Here is a 14,657-nt window from a genome sequence, read left to right on the forward strand (position 1 = left end):
AATGGCCACTAGCACTAGCACTAGTCAGTTACAGATGGGCGATTAGTGATTGGTCACATTGTTTATAGAGCATTGAGTCATGCAGCATTGGAATAGAAACACTCCTTTTCACTCTCACATGTAGCCACCTGTCCATGTTGACAGGCAAGTTTTGGAAATATTGTTTTTTTCCGTGAATAACAAGACAAGAGTGCCCTTTCGCCACTTCACCAGCCTAGAGGTCTCATGCCAGTGGTGTGTCTGTGGAGAGTTTAAGTGTGGTCAGGGATGGAGCTACTTACAGCTGGAGGGTCTCCTGTAGTTGGAGGCCAGGCCAGAGGAGCAGCCGTTGTGGGAGACAGTGCAGTGGGAGAGGTTACAGTTGCGGTTGTTCGCCGGGGCACAGGTGATCACAGAGGGCCGATTCTACACACACACACACACACACACACACACACACAAGGGGACAGGCGTGGATATGCGAACTTGCACGAACAACAACCAAGATCTCCAGGACCACTTCAGCCACATTTGAAAAAGTAAACAAACACAGCATTTTTAAAATAGTCAACAGGCTATATTTTGTGAAGAGAAGTGACGAGGGGAAAGAAACAGGTGACCGGTCAATCAATTTCCTGCTTTCAGGTTCCTGCTCACACACAGTTGGGCCTTTCATTGGCCTGGTTGTTTAGGAGGCGGTGTGGTTACCTGCTGCCGCTCGATGGGGCTGACGTTGGGGGAGAGAGCGAGCGTGCGGGCAGCGTCCAGGCTGTGTTTGGTCAGTGCGAGGGGCTGGTCCATAGCCAGGCTGGGCATGTGGCCGTAGAGGGACCCGGTGTGCAAACTCACGGCCGGTACGGAGACTCGCTCCGGGGGGCTGCGGCTACGCTCACGAGGGTCCTTGCGGTAGTCCCCATTGGCTGGCTTACCTCTGTGGAGATGGACACACACACACACACACACACACACACACACACGGCTTGTTAGTGTGAGTTTCCAATCAGGGTGAGTGCTGGACTGAATTCTACTATTAATACTGTAATTCAGCAAACGTCTAATGAATGTTTGCATGGCTGTTTGATAAGGACCAACTCAAGTTCCTTGTGGCTATGATAGTTCACAATGTTTACAATGCAAAGGGGACAAGCAGTAGCCGAGCTTTCAAGGTTTTCTTAGCATGGAGCTCAGGAACAACAACTTGAGTTGAGTTTGAATTGAGTTGCGTCAGTTTTTAGAAAAAAATACTGGCCTTTCCATCAAGTAATTGGAACTCCTAGATATTCTCCAGTTGAGAAGTTAAGTGAACACAATTCTCATACTGAAACCGTCAAACACTGAACAATTGAACCAGTGTGCGTCATTCGATTCACAATGAGCAGTTTCCAGCTTAACAAATCACATCCTTCTGTCCCGCTTGGTCAGGAAGAACATGGAAGTACATACAAGTCTGAAACGAGAGTGCTTTGTCTCCTTCCCTTTCTCTCTCGCTCTCTCTCTCTCCCCCTCTCTCTCTCTTCCGCTGGGTATTCCACCCTTCCTGAAGGAGGTGAGTGCGTCTGCCAGCACCAAGGAGCGGAGGGCCCGTTTAGGGGGGTGGGGGGGAGGAGGGGGGACGGGGGGTGTGATTCTCCTGGCTGCTCACAGCGCTCTCGTCTCAGCTTCACAGGAGGAAAACTTAATACCCTCTCCCCAACCACACGCTGCAGCAGAGAGCAGAGCAGAGCACAGCAGAGCACAGGCAGGAACTGGGGGCTGGGAAAGGGGCAAACACACACAGCCCCTGATTAGTTTACAATGAGCTTTGTGTGCCTTCAAGGGTCTGGGGGAGGAAGGGGATAGGGGAGGCAGGCCCTCTAATCATACATGCGCCAACCAGGAAATTGCATCTTTAAAATCCCCCCGTTCTGTATATGGTTAGCAAAGACTACAAGAACGAGGGACTGTTCCTGAAAACATGACTTTTTTTTTTTTACAATGGACAAGATTTTCAAATGGACCTCGCATGGGTTAAAGGCTGATTTGTCCACTTCATACAGGGGTGTGCGTGAGTCAGGGCACAGAGGGAAGATTTTGTTAAGTTCAGCCGTGTGGGCCATGGTCCTTGAAATAGTCTGTTACTAGGCAACTGCACTGGCGAGTAAAGCATCTGCAGTACACCGCTACGTCCAGCGGAAATGTCTCTCCCACAGAGACAAATCGGGTAAGCTGGACAGGCAAAGAGACCCTTTTGATTGCACGCAGACAACAACCTGAGTTGAGAATAAGCCTGCAACTTCTCCCCCCATCAAATGTTGATTTTTCAAATGCTCCCTCCGGTTTCAGAAAAAAAAAAACTGTCTCAAATTCTGTGAACTTAAACTAGGACCTCCGAGGTAGTTTTTTGGTGACTGGTCTATTTTGCCAAAATAAAATGGTGGAAAGGGGAAAAAAAACAAGAAGCTGAAAACAAAAATCTAAGTCTGTCAAAGTTGTTGCTTCAAGTCAATGAAAAACGCTGCATTGTTCACAAAGCACATTTTTGGATAGACAAAAATCACCTCCAGTAAAAAGCCACTAACTGAAGCTGGAAGCATGTAAACAACTCATCTGGCTCATGCAAAGCCTCCAGGCCAGCTCTCCCCAGCTCCTGTGGAGTGTTCATATTGTTGTATGAATGGGCTCCAGAGCGGAGTTTAGACATGTTCTCTCTGGTTTGGACAACTCGCACATTCACTTTCTCCCTCGGGTCTTTAACCAGCTCTGCTGACGCTGAAACAGCTCCCAGAAGGAAAAGCCAGAGAGTGGGATGGATGTAGGATGGAGGATGAAGGGGAACGGGGGAGGCTGGGGGTCTTTTTTGGTCGCCGTCTTTATCAAATCTGACTATTGGGACTGGAGTGGAACAGGAATAAAGCTTTATATAAAAATATGAGGCTGCTAGCTGCTTTGATGAAATGGCAGATAAGGGCTGGGGGGTCTGTGCTCACCCAACATTAATCCCTCTCTGAAAGCATGAAGACAACCAAGCCTACTCCTGCAGAAAAGCCTCAGAGTCTTGGAAAGAAGTCTGTTTGACAAAGACACATAAAGAGTGGGGGTAGGGTGGGGGTAGCTCAGGCCACACCTATGTTGTAAAGTTCTGTGACTACTACAAGTGGCGGCCCGCACACTGCAGTTGGAACTGTGCCTGTTACTCTACCTAGGCTAGTCCAAGCTAAAGCCTTTAGTTATACTGCTGCCCCATTTTACGGGAACTGAAAAGTATATGTATGTTGTGATTGACAGATTTAGCCTGGTCTTATAATTCTCAAGAGTGCGCTAAAGAAACAGGGTTTTTTTTACAAGTGCTTGGGTTATATGCAGCATGCAATTAGTGGTGAATCTTGTGGCATCTTAAAACGGCTACCCAGAGAGATCTATTAATTTAAAAATTGGACAAATCCTCCCTGTACAGTATGATACAGTATGAGAGTCACATGACTTGTACAATATGACCACTTGCCCATTTGTGTTTAATGCCCACTGGGGAGCAGCTGCTCCCATGTCATTTGGTTTTGCTTTCAAGTTAAGGTCATCCTCTGAAGAGCCCATGTGCTCCACTCAGAAAAACACACAAAAGGGCTTGGCATTCAAAAGTCAAACTTTTGCCATCCGTCATTCATTTAAAAAAACATGTCTAATCAGTATAAAGCCTACAGTTAGATATCAGAACGATGTCTATAGTAGTAGACTTTCTTCAGGGTAGCAAGAAATGGTGTAAGCCAATAAAAACAAGACACATTTTCTCACAATTGTGTTTCGGCATGGCTCAAGGGAGCGGGGAAGGCAGTGGGGGGGGGGGGGGGGACTACAAATCTTGGCAGGCTGGGGAGTTTTATTTCTTGTTCAAGACCCTGGAACCTCACCCTAAGAGATACAGGAAACATCTGGGAGAGATCAGGCTGTGGAAGGCCCCCAACCACAGGATACAAACACAGCCCCACGCTGCGCCACGCCGCGCTGCCAGTCCCCCTGGAAACCACATGCTGACTGATTTGGGCGTGTCATCACTGGTGCTTTCGTCCTTAGGGTCAGGCTTTAATTAAGTGTCCTTAAGTACTGCTTTGGTGCAGTCCTGCATGGGCAGGACACGCAGCCAGCGACACACACAAATGTTTTTACGGAATACATGCTGCCGACATGAATTGGTATTATGATGCATTTTACTCAACAGAGCAGGAAGACTCTGGTGAAACTGATTTATTTGTTCTTCCTCTAGCAATGAAACATCCAAATGTCTGGTGCTTCAAGAGCATTGCAATTAAAAATGACTAATTTCTTCTTTCTGGCAGACAGACTAATTCGCATCAAAGTCGGCGAGCACGATTCTGAAATAATGATGTTTATGCAGACAGTCTCCCTGGTAATGCCCTGGTGTGCAGGCTAGTTTTAGAGAGGTTTGGGTTTGGGGCAATTTCATCATGTTTAAATCCTGATTCAGCTCTGTAATGGGTCTGGCAATAACAGATCTAAGCTTATCCTGAGCAACCAACGGCCATTTCAATGTCTTGCTCAAAGTTTTGATTTCCTCGCCATTCAAATCCTAACAGTAGCACAACCCTGTAAATGTAGTGCTCTTCAGATCTGATTATATTCACTCTTTAAGAGAAACAAAAAAGGCACTTTAATGGTCACACTTAGAGGTAGTGACACAGCTCTGCACTGCACTAGCTCTTGCCATTATGTTGCTCTGAAGGCTAGAAGTCCAAAATCCCAGTGTGAGCATACCATGAGTGACTTCAACTGCTACATCAAAGGGATCTGCATGAAATTCTGCCCTTTACAGCCAAAGAAAAGGGTTCCATGTAAAACAGCAGCAAACTATGATTTCATCTGGGCCTAACCACTTTGGCACAGGACTACCCTCCCTCTGCGTTTGGCTCTGGGGCGGGAGTCATGAGAAGCAACCACTCTCAAAGTTCCCAGCAGGCAGAGCGGAGGACGGCCGAGTTCCCACTTCTATGAGGGGACCTTTTTTTTTGGGGCTGTTGTTCTTTTTTACGTCCACCGCAGCGCGGCCGGCCCCAGCGCCCGTCTAGTGGGAGCGCCAGCACCAGCAGCAGCAGCAGCACCAGCACCCAAACAATCGCTGAGCTCCAGAGCAGACTCCCGCACTTTAGCCTGAAAAGCTACGCAGATAGCAAGCAGCAAGGACAACTGCTTTTTGGTGTGCAGGTGGCTGCTGCTAGTAGGGGTCCTGGCTGGGGTGACTGACTGAAGTGAATGGGTGGTGTATGTATGAGGTGGGGTGTGTGTGTGGGGAGGGGGGGGGGGCGTCTCCACGGGGACAAGCCAGAGCAGGCTTCCAACACGCAGTGGGTTGACAGGATAAGGGGCCCTTTGTTTTCAGCAGCACAGTGAAAATGAGAAAATGGCCCCCGCCTGACATAAACCCTGCTCCACAACACCGTGTCTCCCCCCACACACACACACTCTTCAGAGTTATGGCTCTCTGTACCTCTCTGGGATAAAAGTCCCCTCACCCATTCTCTTCTGAGTGCACCAATGCTGAACTCTCTCGCAATGTGACTGCAGCCTTAATGCTGTTGCGCAACAGCTCACTTGCAGCCACACTTACAGCAAAGTGAAACGGCTCTGCGTAACTACACAGAGAGAGAGAGAACACCTCGCAAAGTGGGCTACAGCACATAGAACTGCACATTAAACTTGCGAAACGGTGAGTGCCGCTCTTACAAAGAAGCCCTTCAGGAACCCAAATGACCGCAGGCTACCCCGGAGCTACTGAAACCTGAGTGCTTCTGGAGAAGGCCTGAGTGTAGGAGAATATCGTTGAGAGAGCAACTCTCGGGATAAAAGATAAAAAGGAGAGTGGGCTGCCAAAGACCCCCCCCCCCAAGGCCAGGCCAGGCCACTGCAGGGTTTTGCCTCCAGAAGTGGAGCGCCATAATAGTAACCTGAGCTGCTGAGACTGCCGCCACTGTCTGTGGTGTTAGGTATCACTTACCTATGCCCCCTCCCCCATCCTACTACACTCCCTTCAGTCAGTCTTTGAGATGTTCAGAATGCAAGATGCTGCCATAAACAAGCTCCCAACCATCAAGCTCAAGAGTTGAATAAACCAGTGTCAATTAGCCAAAGAAACAAAATAAAACTCACACAAAAATTGCAAATTTGAATTCTTGAAATGTTTTCACTCGGATCTTCCTGTTGAGATTGACATAAATGAAAAGCACAACTCAAAGTGCTGAAGGAAAAAAAGTAATCTAAACAAACACACAAAGGCTTCAACAGTGGGTTCAACAATGGGTTTTGTTTTGATAAGGCTCTGTGTTTCCTATCAAAAGATATTTGTGCTGCTTTTTTTGCTGAGGCTTGCCATTTCAGTGCATAGTATTTCCAACAACACAAATACAGGCTTTGAGTCTAACACAATGGCCTGCCATGTGCCATTCCCACTTGACATATACATCAACAGCAAAATATTTCATAAAGTTGAATTAATGCCCACTGAAACCACAGAGCACATGACCGCACGAGTTCTGTGGCATATAAACACTAAGGATGACCGATTGACCAGCACAATGTGAAGGGCCACTGAGGGTGCTGGACATAAACACCTACAATCACTATGGTTAGCCCTGACCCCGCACAGAGTGCTGACACAGCGCGTCTACAGAGCACAAGAGTTCTTCTAACGCAAGTAGCCATTGTTCCACAGCCCACGATTCCGCCCTGCCTTCGGCAGAGTTCAGCCAGCCATGCGGTCAGAGCAGATCTGGGCCCAGTTTCAACCTCACGAAAGACGATCCCACTCGTGTGGTCAATGTGTTAACTCCTGTGACCTGGTGTTTGGACCTCTGCAGCACAGTGGCAGGAGACAGATAACCCCTGACTGGAATAATATTGCTCCAAAGCAGAACTACTCAATATTAATCCAAAAAAGTAAATACACAAAACAAAGCCATTTTTGGGAATATTACATCTGGTAAATGTGTGGGAATATTTCTGAACCAAAGTGAAAAGGGCTGGCCTAGCAGTCAGTTTGTTTACTACTGCAACTCTGTGAATAATCTAATCGAAGACAAGACAAGACAAGACAAGACTAAACCTCTCTCCCTCCCTACGCAAGACTGGATAAAGTCCAAGTGATTTGCTCTACATGCCCCAGAGACCAGGGGCCTAAAAAAAAAAAAAAAACAGCAGCAAGTCACCCAAACAAAAGCAGACACAAAGTGCCTTCTAGTTTGCTCCAGCCAGGTCCCTGTTCTCCAGCTGCACTCCAATAAGCACGTCTGATCTGAACGGCCCGAGTGGCCACAGCATCAGGGAGAGCCGGTGGAGTGCTGAGGCCGAGATGGCCCTGGCTCCATGGCAGGGCTCCACAGCCCGGGCCCGCTGAGGAGGAGAGCGCAGAGTGAGAACATTAGTCCTCAGATCAGCTCACACTTGCGCCCTCATTTGTGCCACGCATCCCCCGGCCAACAGCTAGACTGGGACCACTGGAGCGGCCACTGGGGCGGGTCATTCAGCACTCAAACAGCTAGACTGGGCCACCGGGGCCGGTCATTCAGCGCTCAACAGCCATGGCTGTGCTCTTATGGCTTATGGCAGCCCTGCGGAGCTGAGCTGGAATGCAGGGAATCCACGAGGCCCAGTCATGGCTGCTATGGGGCCTGGCCAGCCACTTGCAAGTGCACCATGTGCTCCCTGCACAGGGATCTGGAATGCCAAGAATCCCCGACTTCACGGCCATCCTTTTCCTGTACGCGTTCACAGGCCTTCCCCTACGGAATCTGAAGGAGCTGGGAGTCTCAACATTCCAGGCCAAAAAGCAACCTTGCAGAAAAACCTCCACCTTCGGTTCTAAAAAAAGAAAGTGCTCAATGGCAGAACGTGACATTTGCCAAGACCTAAGAGTGTGCATAATTCACATTCTTGGGTGCAAATCTGGGACAAGTACATATTGGTGGTTTATCTTGAATGCTACGTGCCTCACTCAAATGCTTTTGTGAATTTAGTGTTCTACTAGATTAATTCACTCAAACAGGAAGTGCAGTGTTCCACATTCCAAATGTAGCATTCACTCTGATACCTTCAAACCTTTTGTCAGTCATGTAATCCTTCTAGTGTTGCTGTAACAGGACTTCCCTCGGTTATCTACTATCTCCTCTATGAAATGGCACGCTGCGGAAAGAGCACGTTGTGGAGCTCGGAGCCCTGTGGACAAAGTCAGGCGTGACATTTAGGAGTTGAGCTTACAACTGTGCAGCGAACAGCCGGCTCATCTTGGCCACGTGCTCGTTGCTGCAGTCCAGGCTGTCGTGGCCTTGGTCCCCGCTGTGCTTCCGCTTGCTGGGGCTGATGGGAGGAGGGCCGGTCCGGTGGTTGCTGACCGCCGAGGAGAGGGACATGGGCTGCATCCTGGGCTCCCCTCTCAGGGCAGCTTCGCCTGCACAACACACAGCAGAGCACAACGTGAGATGAGGTCATTTTTACTGACACAGAGTTTGTTTACAACCCACTGAAGACATTAAAAAGGGAAACACACACACACACACACACACACACACACACACACACACACACACACACACACACACACACACACACACACACACACACACACACACACACACACACACACACACACACACACACACGGCTCTGTGTGGGAAAGACTCAAAACTGCAAAACTGCAGGGAACTCAAAAGGTTGAAATGCCATCAAGGCAAAAGCACTTAAAAACTAATGAATGCCATTTGGGACGCTTAATCCTTGTGTTTTGCGAGTTAGCTGGGGGTGCACAACAAAGCGTGTGAACGAAAGACACAACCAAACCTCATCCAACATTTTAATTAAACAGAGTGGCTGATTGAAACAACCATTTTATGTGGAGAGTTCAGCCGCTTTTTACAAACCTGCTCTGACGTAAACAGCCTTTTTAGGTGACCGCTTAGTTTGCAGCTACCCATACACCCTCCTGGCTTTTTAAAAGCGCTAAAAGGAACATTTAAACTGCACTACAACTGCAACCAAAAAGAGTGGCCAGCTGTTTAAGGCTCAATTCACAGGCAATGCAAGTTCCCATAACATTTTGGAGTTGCTCCAGTTTGGAAATGGGTACACCTTCTAATGCCAAGGAATCAGCAAGCACAAGTAAACAGTCCAAGGTGGAGTTTTTATGTAAATGCAGTCTGGAGCAGTAGCAAGCAGGGCAGGCAGTGTAAACTGAGGGGACAGAGGGCAGGAAAATTACCACTGGCAGCCACTGGCTACTGGGAGTTTCCACTGTGGAGGAGGTTTGCTCGACCCAACACAGCGATTTTACAGAATGGATTCATTGGGCCACAGTCACCGGTAACATTAATCTAAGTCAATATTAACTGAATAAACCTGACTTTTTCAGAACTGCAGCAAAATCAAGTCATGGTTGCTTGAAGTATCCACAATCATGCAGGTTGAGCTACTGCTCCTGCCTACTATGGACTAAAGTTGTGCTGAGCTGGATTTGAAAAACAAATGGAAGATTTCAGACAAAACACATATAGGGTGATCAGAGCATCACTGTAAACGAGCTAACACCACATACAAAACAATACTCCCCCACAGACAAACAACTTGTCGCGAGGTGTCTTCAGAACAAGTGGCCTATTTTCCCCCCGCTGGCATGTTTCTACTCGTCCGCCCTTGCTCCATGGCAACAGCAGTATGACATCATTGTTTTTGGCAGTGGCAGGGGCTCTGTAATAAAGACGAGACTGTGGGCCTTGGTGGTGGCACTGCATTTCAGCCATTCAGGCCAGAGTCCCTGACACACGATAGCTTATCTGCACTCTGCTTTGAGAGTGAGCCACTTGAATGTGTGTGTGTGTGTGTGCTCATACACTATTGTAAGAGAATGAGCGTGTAATCTTTTACTGCTCGTCTAATGTAGTTTATTGTCCTTCAGGCCAGTCAGATAAGGCATACTATTGTAGAAAAGGAGGGAATGCTAAACACAGCATGGCCAGTGAGTCAGAAAATGACCACTACTGAACTGCATAAAACTACTTGAACAAAGAAACATTAATCAAGTCATTTGACCCCAAATCCTTCCCCAAACTCTTGCCACTACATGTGTTTAAGCGGGGTATGAGCAGGTATGGTCTGATGCGCACACAAGGCCAAAATAAGACTTTGAGAGACTGGTTTTCTTTTTAAAGGACACCCGTGCACACAAAGACCTCCCAGCTCTAAGAGTTGCACACAACAGATACAGCAGGGATTTTCCCCCACAGAGCAACTAAAAGGATCCCTTCTTCCATACTTGTTGCATTTCACACTTCGTGTGTGTGTGTGTGTGTGGGGGGTGGGGGGGTGGGGTGGCACAAAGCCAAACCAACAGAGAGGTTTCAGCACTGCCAAAAGAGGGGGGACTCCTGGTACAGTAACTTTTGCAAGGCCCATGCTGAGCCATAAAGATCACTATCTGTGTCAGGAGAGACGCACGCCGGCGTTTGATGTTCTGAGAGGCAGTCATTAAGAGCAACGCGATCAAAGGCCGACCTCGACTTGGGACATCAAACGTGAAGGCAGGAGAGATCAGGTTACAGAGGTGTACGCCTCCTAAACCCCCTTACCCCCAAATCTCCAAGTGCTGCTTTAAAGAGCAGAAAATAAGCGAAGCATCCGCTGCAAATGATATTTTTGGCAAACGCCTTTGCTGTAACCCGAACCCCAGAGCAAAAAAACACCTCCATTTAAAAAAAGACGTCTGAGGCTTGGCTTGAATTCTCCCAAGTAGGATGTTGGCAGGACAATGGTCTCCTTTTAGCATCTCTGTTTTAACTTGTCTTCCTATGCATTCACAATGCTTAACACCTGTACACGAACACCCTTTGAAATATAATGATCCCTAACACATTCATGAAAAAGAACAAACGGTTGGAGGTGAATCAGTAGGATCGCATTGACTTTACAACTCAACAAGGAGCTTTTGTGTGTGGTACTGATGTTGCCATTAAAAGATATGGGTTACTAAGCTTTATTTTTCCACCCTTTTGCTCATTGTTAAGATTAAAGTTTCAGCTCTCTCTCTCCCTCTCTCTCACAGACACACACACTTCACTCCAGCTTGTCCTACTCTATGAATGAGTCCATACTGAGGGGTGGAGAAATAGGAAGTTTGAAAACTTTGAGCTCAACCAAACACATGTTGAGCAGCGTCTCTTTCCACCTCCGGCCAAAGAGAGAAGACCTCAACATAAATTAAGCTCCAACATTAAATTAAGCTCTCCAGCAGGCAGGGGAGCCAAGGTGCTGGAGCTTAATTTAAGTGTGAGGGGTTGAGCAAGTGATGTTGAGGTACACACATAGTGTGCTACTGTGTGGGAGTGCATTTTGGTATCCCCGCACAGTAAGTAGAGGAAGCACAGCCTGATTCCCTCACCAAAAACATTGACCGTTGAATGCATTCATTACAAATAAACTTCTCCATATTTCACTGTGCACTTCCATTTGTAGTGTCCCGACAGGTTAGCCCTAAGGTTACTGGTGATATTAGTGCTTCAAAGTTTGTCCAAGAGATAACACAATTATCTACCATGTCTTTCCAAAACACTGTTCCCCTCAGTTCACAGTTCAACGGGTAATTTTACTGTTCTTGTAAACGTTTAAGCAGTCAAATAATATGGCTATAACACTTCTTCTCAGACATATTTCTAAATGCCTCTTAGCCTGTCTAGGTAGTGAAATGCACTCTTTGCTCTTTGTGTCAAGGTTTTGAATAGTGGAGAGCCGGACACTGAGTGATGAACCAACGGACTAGCAGACCTATTTATAGCAATGATGCACTGCTTCATGCACAGAAGCCCAGATAGGTTAGCCATGTGCTTGGCGGGCAATTCTTCAGAGCCCATTATAAATAGCTGAGAGGCCTGTCGTGCTCTGCCGATTGTGTATTTCCAGCCGCTGTCACTGGGTCACGTGACCACGCCCCCCTCCGCCCTCACCGGTCACCCACCCCACACCAGCTCTGGAGCCTAGAGGAGTGAGTGCCCACGTCTGCAGTAAGATCTTGAGAAGAACTAGGAGGGAGCAAGAGCTAGATGTGCTGTATCGCCCTACATAACATGACCTCCGCACACATACGCCTGCTGCACATACTATCCAAAGACAAGACAACTTCTCTCCACCCCCCTTGCTTATGTAAATTTCACAAAATGACAAGAAAAACTCACTCAAGTCATAGTGTGCTTGTGCGTGTGTGTATACCTGTGTGTATGTGTGCACCTTTATGTATGTGTGTATGTGTGTGTGTGTGTGTGTGTGCAGACTTGTGTGCAGTGCTTCACTACAGTCAGGCAGACACTGTGCATATTCAACATGGTAACACACACCATGCGTTTCAATCAGATGCATTTGCTGTGCTCACACCGTATGTTTGACCGCTCACACCACAAGACATTTCTGACATGCCGGAGCTGGAATATTCATTGTGAGGTCTTCTCCTCTGGGCTTGTAAGCCTGCTCAAACAGGAACTCCACCTAATCCAAATGTCTGTTGGATCCAATTGAATCGGGACTAAAATCACAACAAAATCGCAGTGTCTATTCTGCTAGCTAGCGCTAATGGCGCTCATAATAAGACCTTCGGCGGAGATCCGGCAGGTCGCCATCCGAGACATGTCAATCATGCCTGCCACACATCTAAGCTAGGAGTTTTTCCGTCCACTGAGGCCAGTTATCTTTGGAGGGCTACAGGCTTATCATGGAAACAGAGGTGAGTCACCACTCACCAGGGTCAACAAAAGAAAAAAAAAAAAACACCAAACAATTGTTTTGCAACCACACACATGCTATATCACAATCAGAAGAGACAGGAAACCCGGCTTTCAGATTGACGAACTTCAGTCTGGTAAACTGATAACATTTCTTTCTCCCAGTTTCCTCTAGTCACCTTTTCAGAGTAACTGTTCAGGCAGTAAGAACATATTCGTGGTGATCTCAGTCCCTGGCATGGTCATGACGGACAATCATTTCCCTTCCAAATATGTCTGGCCTTAGGCCAACTAGGTTAGCCATGAAAATGAGTGGACCTCTACCAACCAAACGTATTGGCTGGGTGATGTGAGACGCAGAGTTACAAAGCACTGAACCTGCCTGAGTGAAGGTCATCACAAGGTAACAGATATAAGTTCAGGATATACTGTAATTGCATCTGCCCTTTCCAAGTCTATTACAGCATGGCATCAAGCATGGCATTAGCATCAAACATGGCATCAGTATAGTCAGAGATATTGAGAAAGAATCATAATATTAAATGGGAGAGAGAATATCATAGCTACGGTATAGAATATAGAAAGATGAGGAGAACTCTACTTATTGTTGTGAGGAATCATGGACACTTATACAGAGAGGGATCATAGGAGGGAAGAGAGAGAGAGAGAGAGAGCTGAGAAAGAAAGGAATGAAAGTCAAAGAAAACAAGAACATTTAACAACTGGGTGGCATGGCAAGCTGCTCTTGTGCTCTGTCAAGGGACCGGACCAATGACCTCCTTAAGAATAGAACACAGATACAGGCAGCACTCTGTAGTGTCTCCCTTTAACGCCACACAAAGCCACCTTCAAAGGACTACAACTGCACATGTAACTATTGCAAATCGGTCACATCATTAATGGCTGATGGTATTTTGGAATCATTTCCTTTGGAAACAAATGCAGTCCATCTCAACAAAAGATATTGCAGACTGTAACTACGGGTGACCAAACTTGGGAATCCTAGTTGGGCTCAGTTGCCTGTGGTGGTTAATAAATGGTTAGGCTTGGTGAAGTCTGATGGCTGTATATGGAAGATATAATCAACTGAAATGACATGTGCACTCATGGGCCTGAGCTAATCCTGAGGGTTTGATCCCTGGGCCTCTACTCCTCATCTCCTGGCCTGCTTACTAAGGGCTTTCAGACAGGAACGCTTCCAGAGAGCCTAGCTAGCACAGAGCCCTGACAGAGGCAGGACAGTCTACAAAGGCAAGCAGGAGAATGGAATTAGGCTGGTCATTCAGTTGCTGGACAAGCAGGGGGGAGGGGGGTCATGTACCACCACTTGTCCAAACTCTACTCAAAGTAACAAAGAACAGAAAAACAGAGGGGGGAGTATAAAGCCTAATTTTTTCCCGCTAGTCTGGATCATGTTTCCAAAGGCTTGACAACTGAGAAGTGACAACAGGAGGCTGGTACAGCATGGTGCAGAGAAGACCCAATCCTCCTCTGCACAACCCTTCCTCCATTCCTAGGCTACTCCTCCCCCGACCATACCTCTGATGGCTGACATTCTTCAGAGTTTCACACACTTTTGTGTATATTCATAAAAACAATGTCTACCCCTCAGCCAGGAGTGGACAAAATTAATTCCACTTGAATTCTACAATATACTAACAGTTTCATAACTGAATCATTGTGAATGAATGCAACTATGCAATCTTCATTAATAATAACCACTAGAGACACATGCCTGTGCATGAACAGTTTGTTAGTTACTTCAGAATGACTCCTACCTTCGGAGGAGGGAGTTACCCAATTATGCAATCCCTTTATGCCACTAACTATCCAGTTGTGACAGATGTTGCTAGAGGGCCAAAATTAAGCAACCTTTATTAATATAAATAATCAAGCCTATGACCTCTAAGACCTTACGACGACAGTGACAATGAGACAATT

The 14,657-nt window shown here is 47.1% G+C and overlaps 1 protein-coding gene across 3 annotated transcripts in view; it reads right to left on the bottom strand.

The window, feature by feature from the left end:
• The window catches only part of vgll4b (vestigial-like family member 4b), a 39,102-nt gene that overhangs the window by 3,716 nt on the left and 20,729 nt on the right, over positions 1-14,657 (bottom strand). For all 3 annotated transcript variants that reach the window (XM_076268570.1, XM_076268569.1, XM_076268568.1), the window contains 3 exons: positions 8,218-8,407; positions 688-910; positions 282-405 (listed from right to left, as the gene is read on the bottom strand). In XM_076268570.1, coding sequence (XP_076124685.1) covers positions 282-405; positions 688-910; positions 8,218-8,407 — 537 coding nt within the window. The remainder of the gene's footprint in view (positions 1-281; positions 406-687; positions 911-8,217; positions 8,408-14,657) is intronic.

The sequence above is a fragment of the Alosa pseudoharengus genome, unplaced genomic scaffold, assembly GCF_046254945.1.
Source record: "Alosa pseudoharengus isolate Yale_2024_CS ecotype anadromous, Long Island Sound unplaced genomic scaffold, YU_APseudo_1.1 YU_APseudo_1.1_scf_5, whole genome shotgun sequence".
NCBI classification, from domain to species: Eukaryota; Metazoa; Chordata; class Actinopteri; order Clupeiformes; family Clupeidae; genus Alosa; species Alosa pseudoharengus.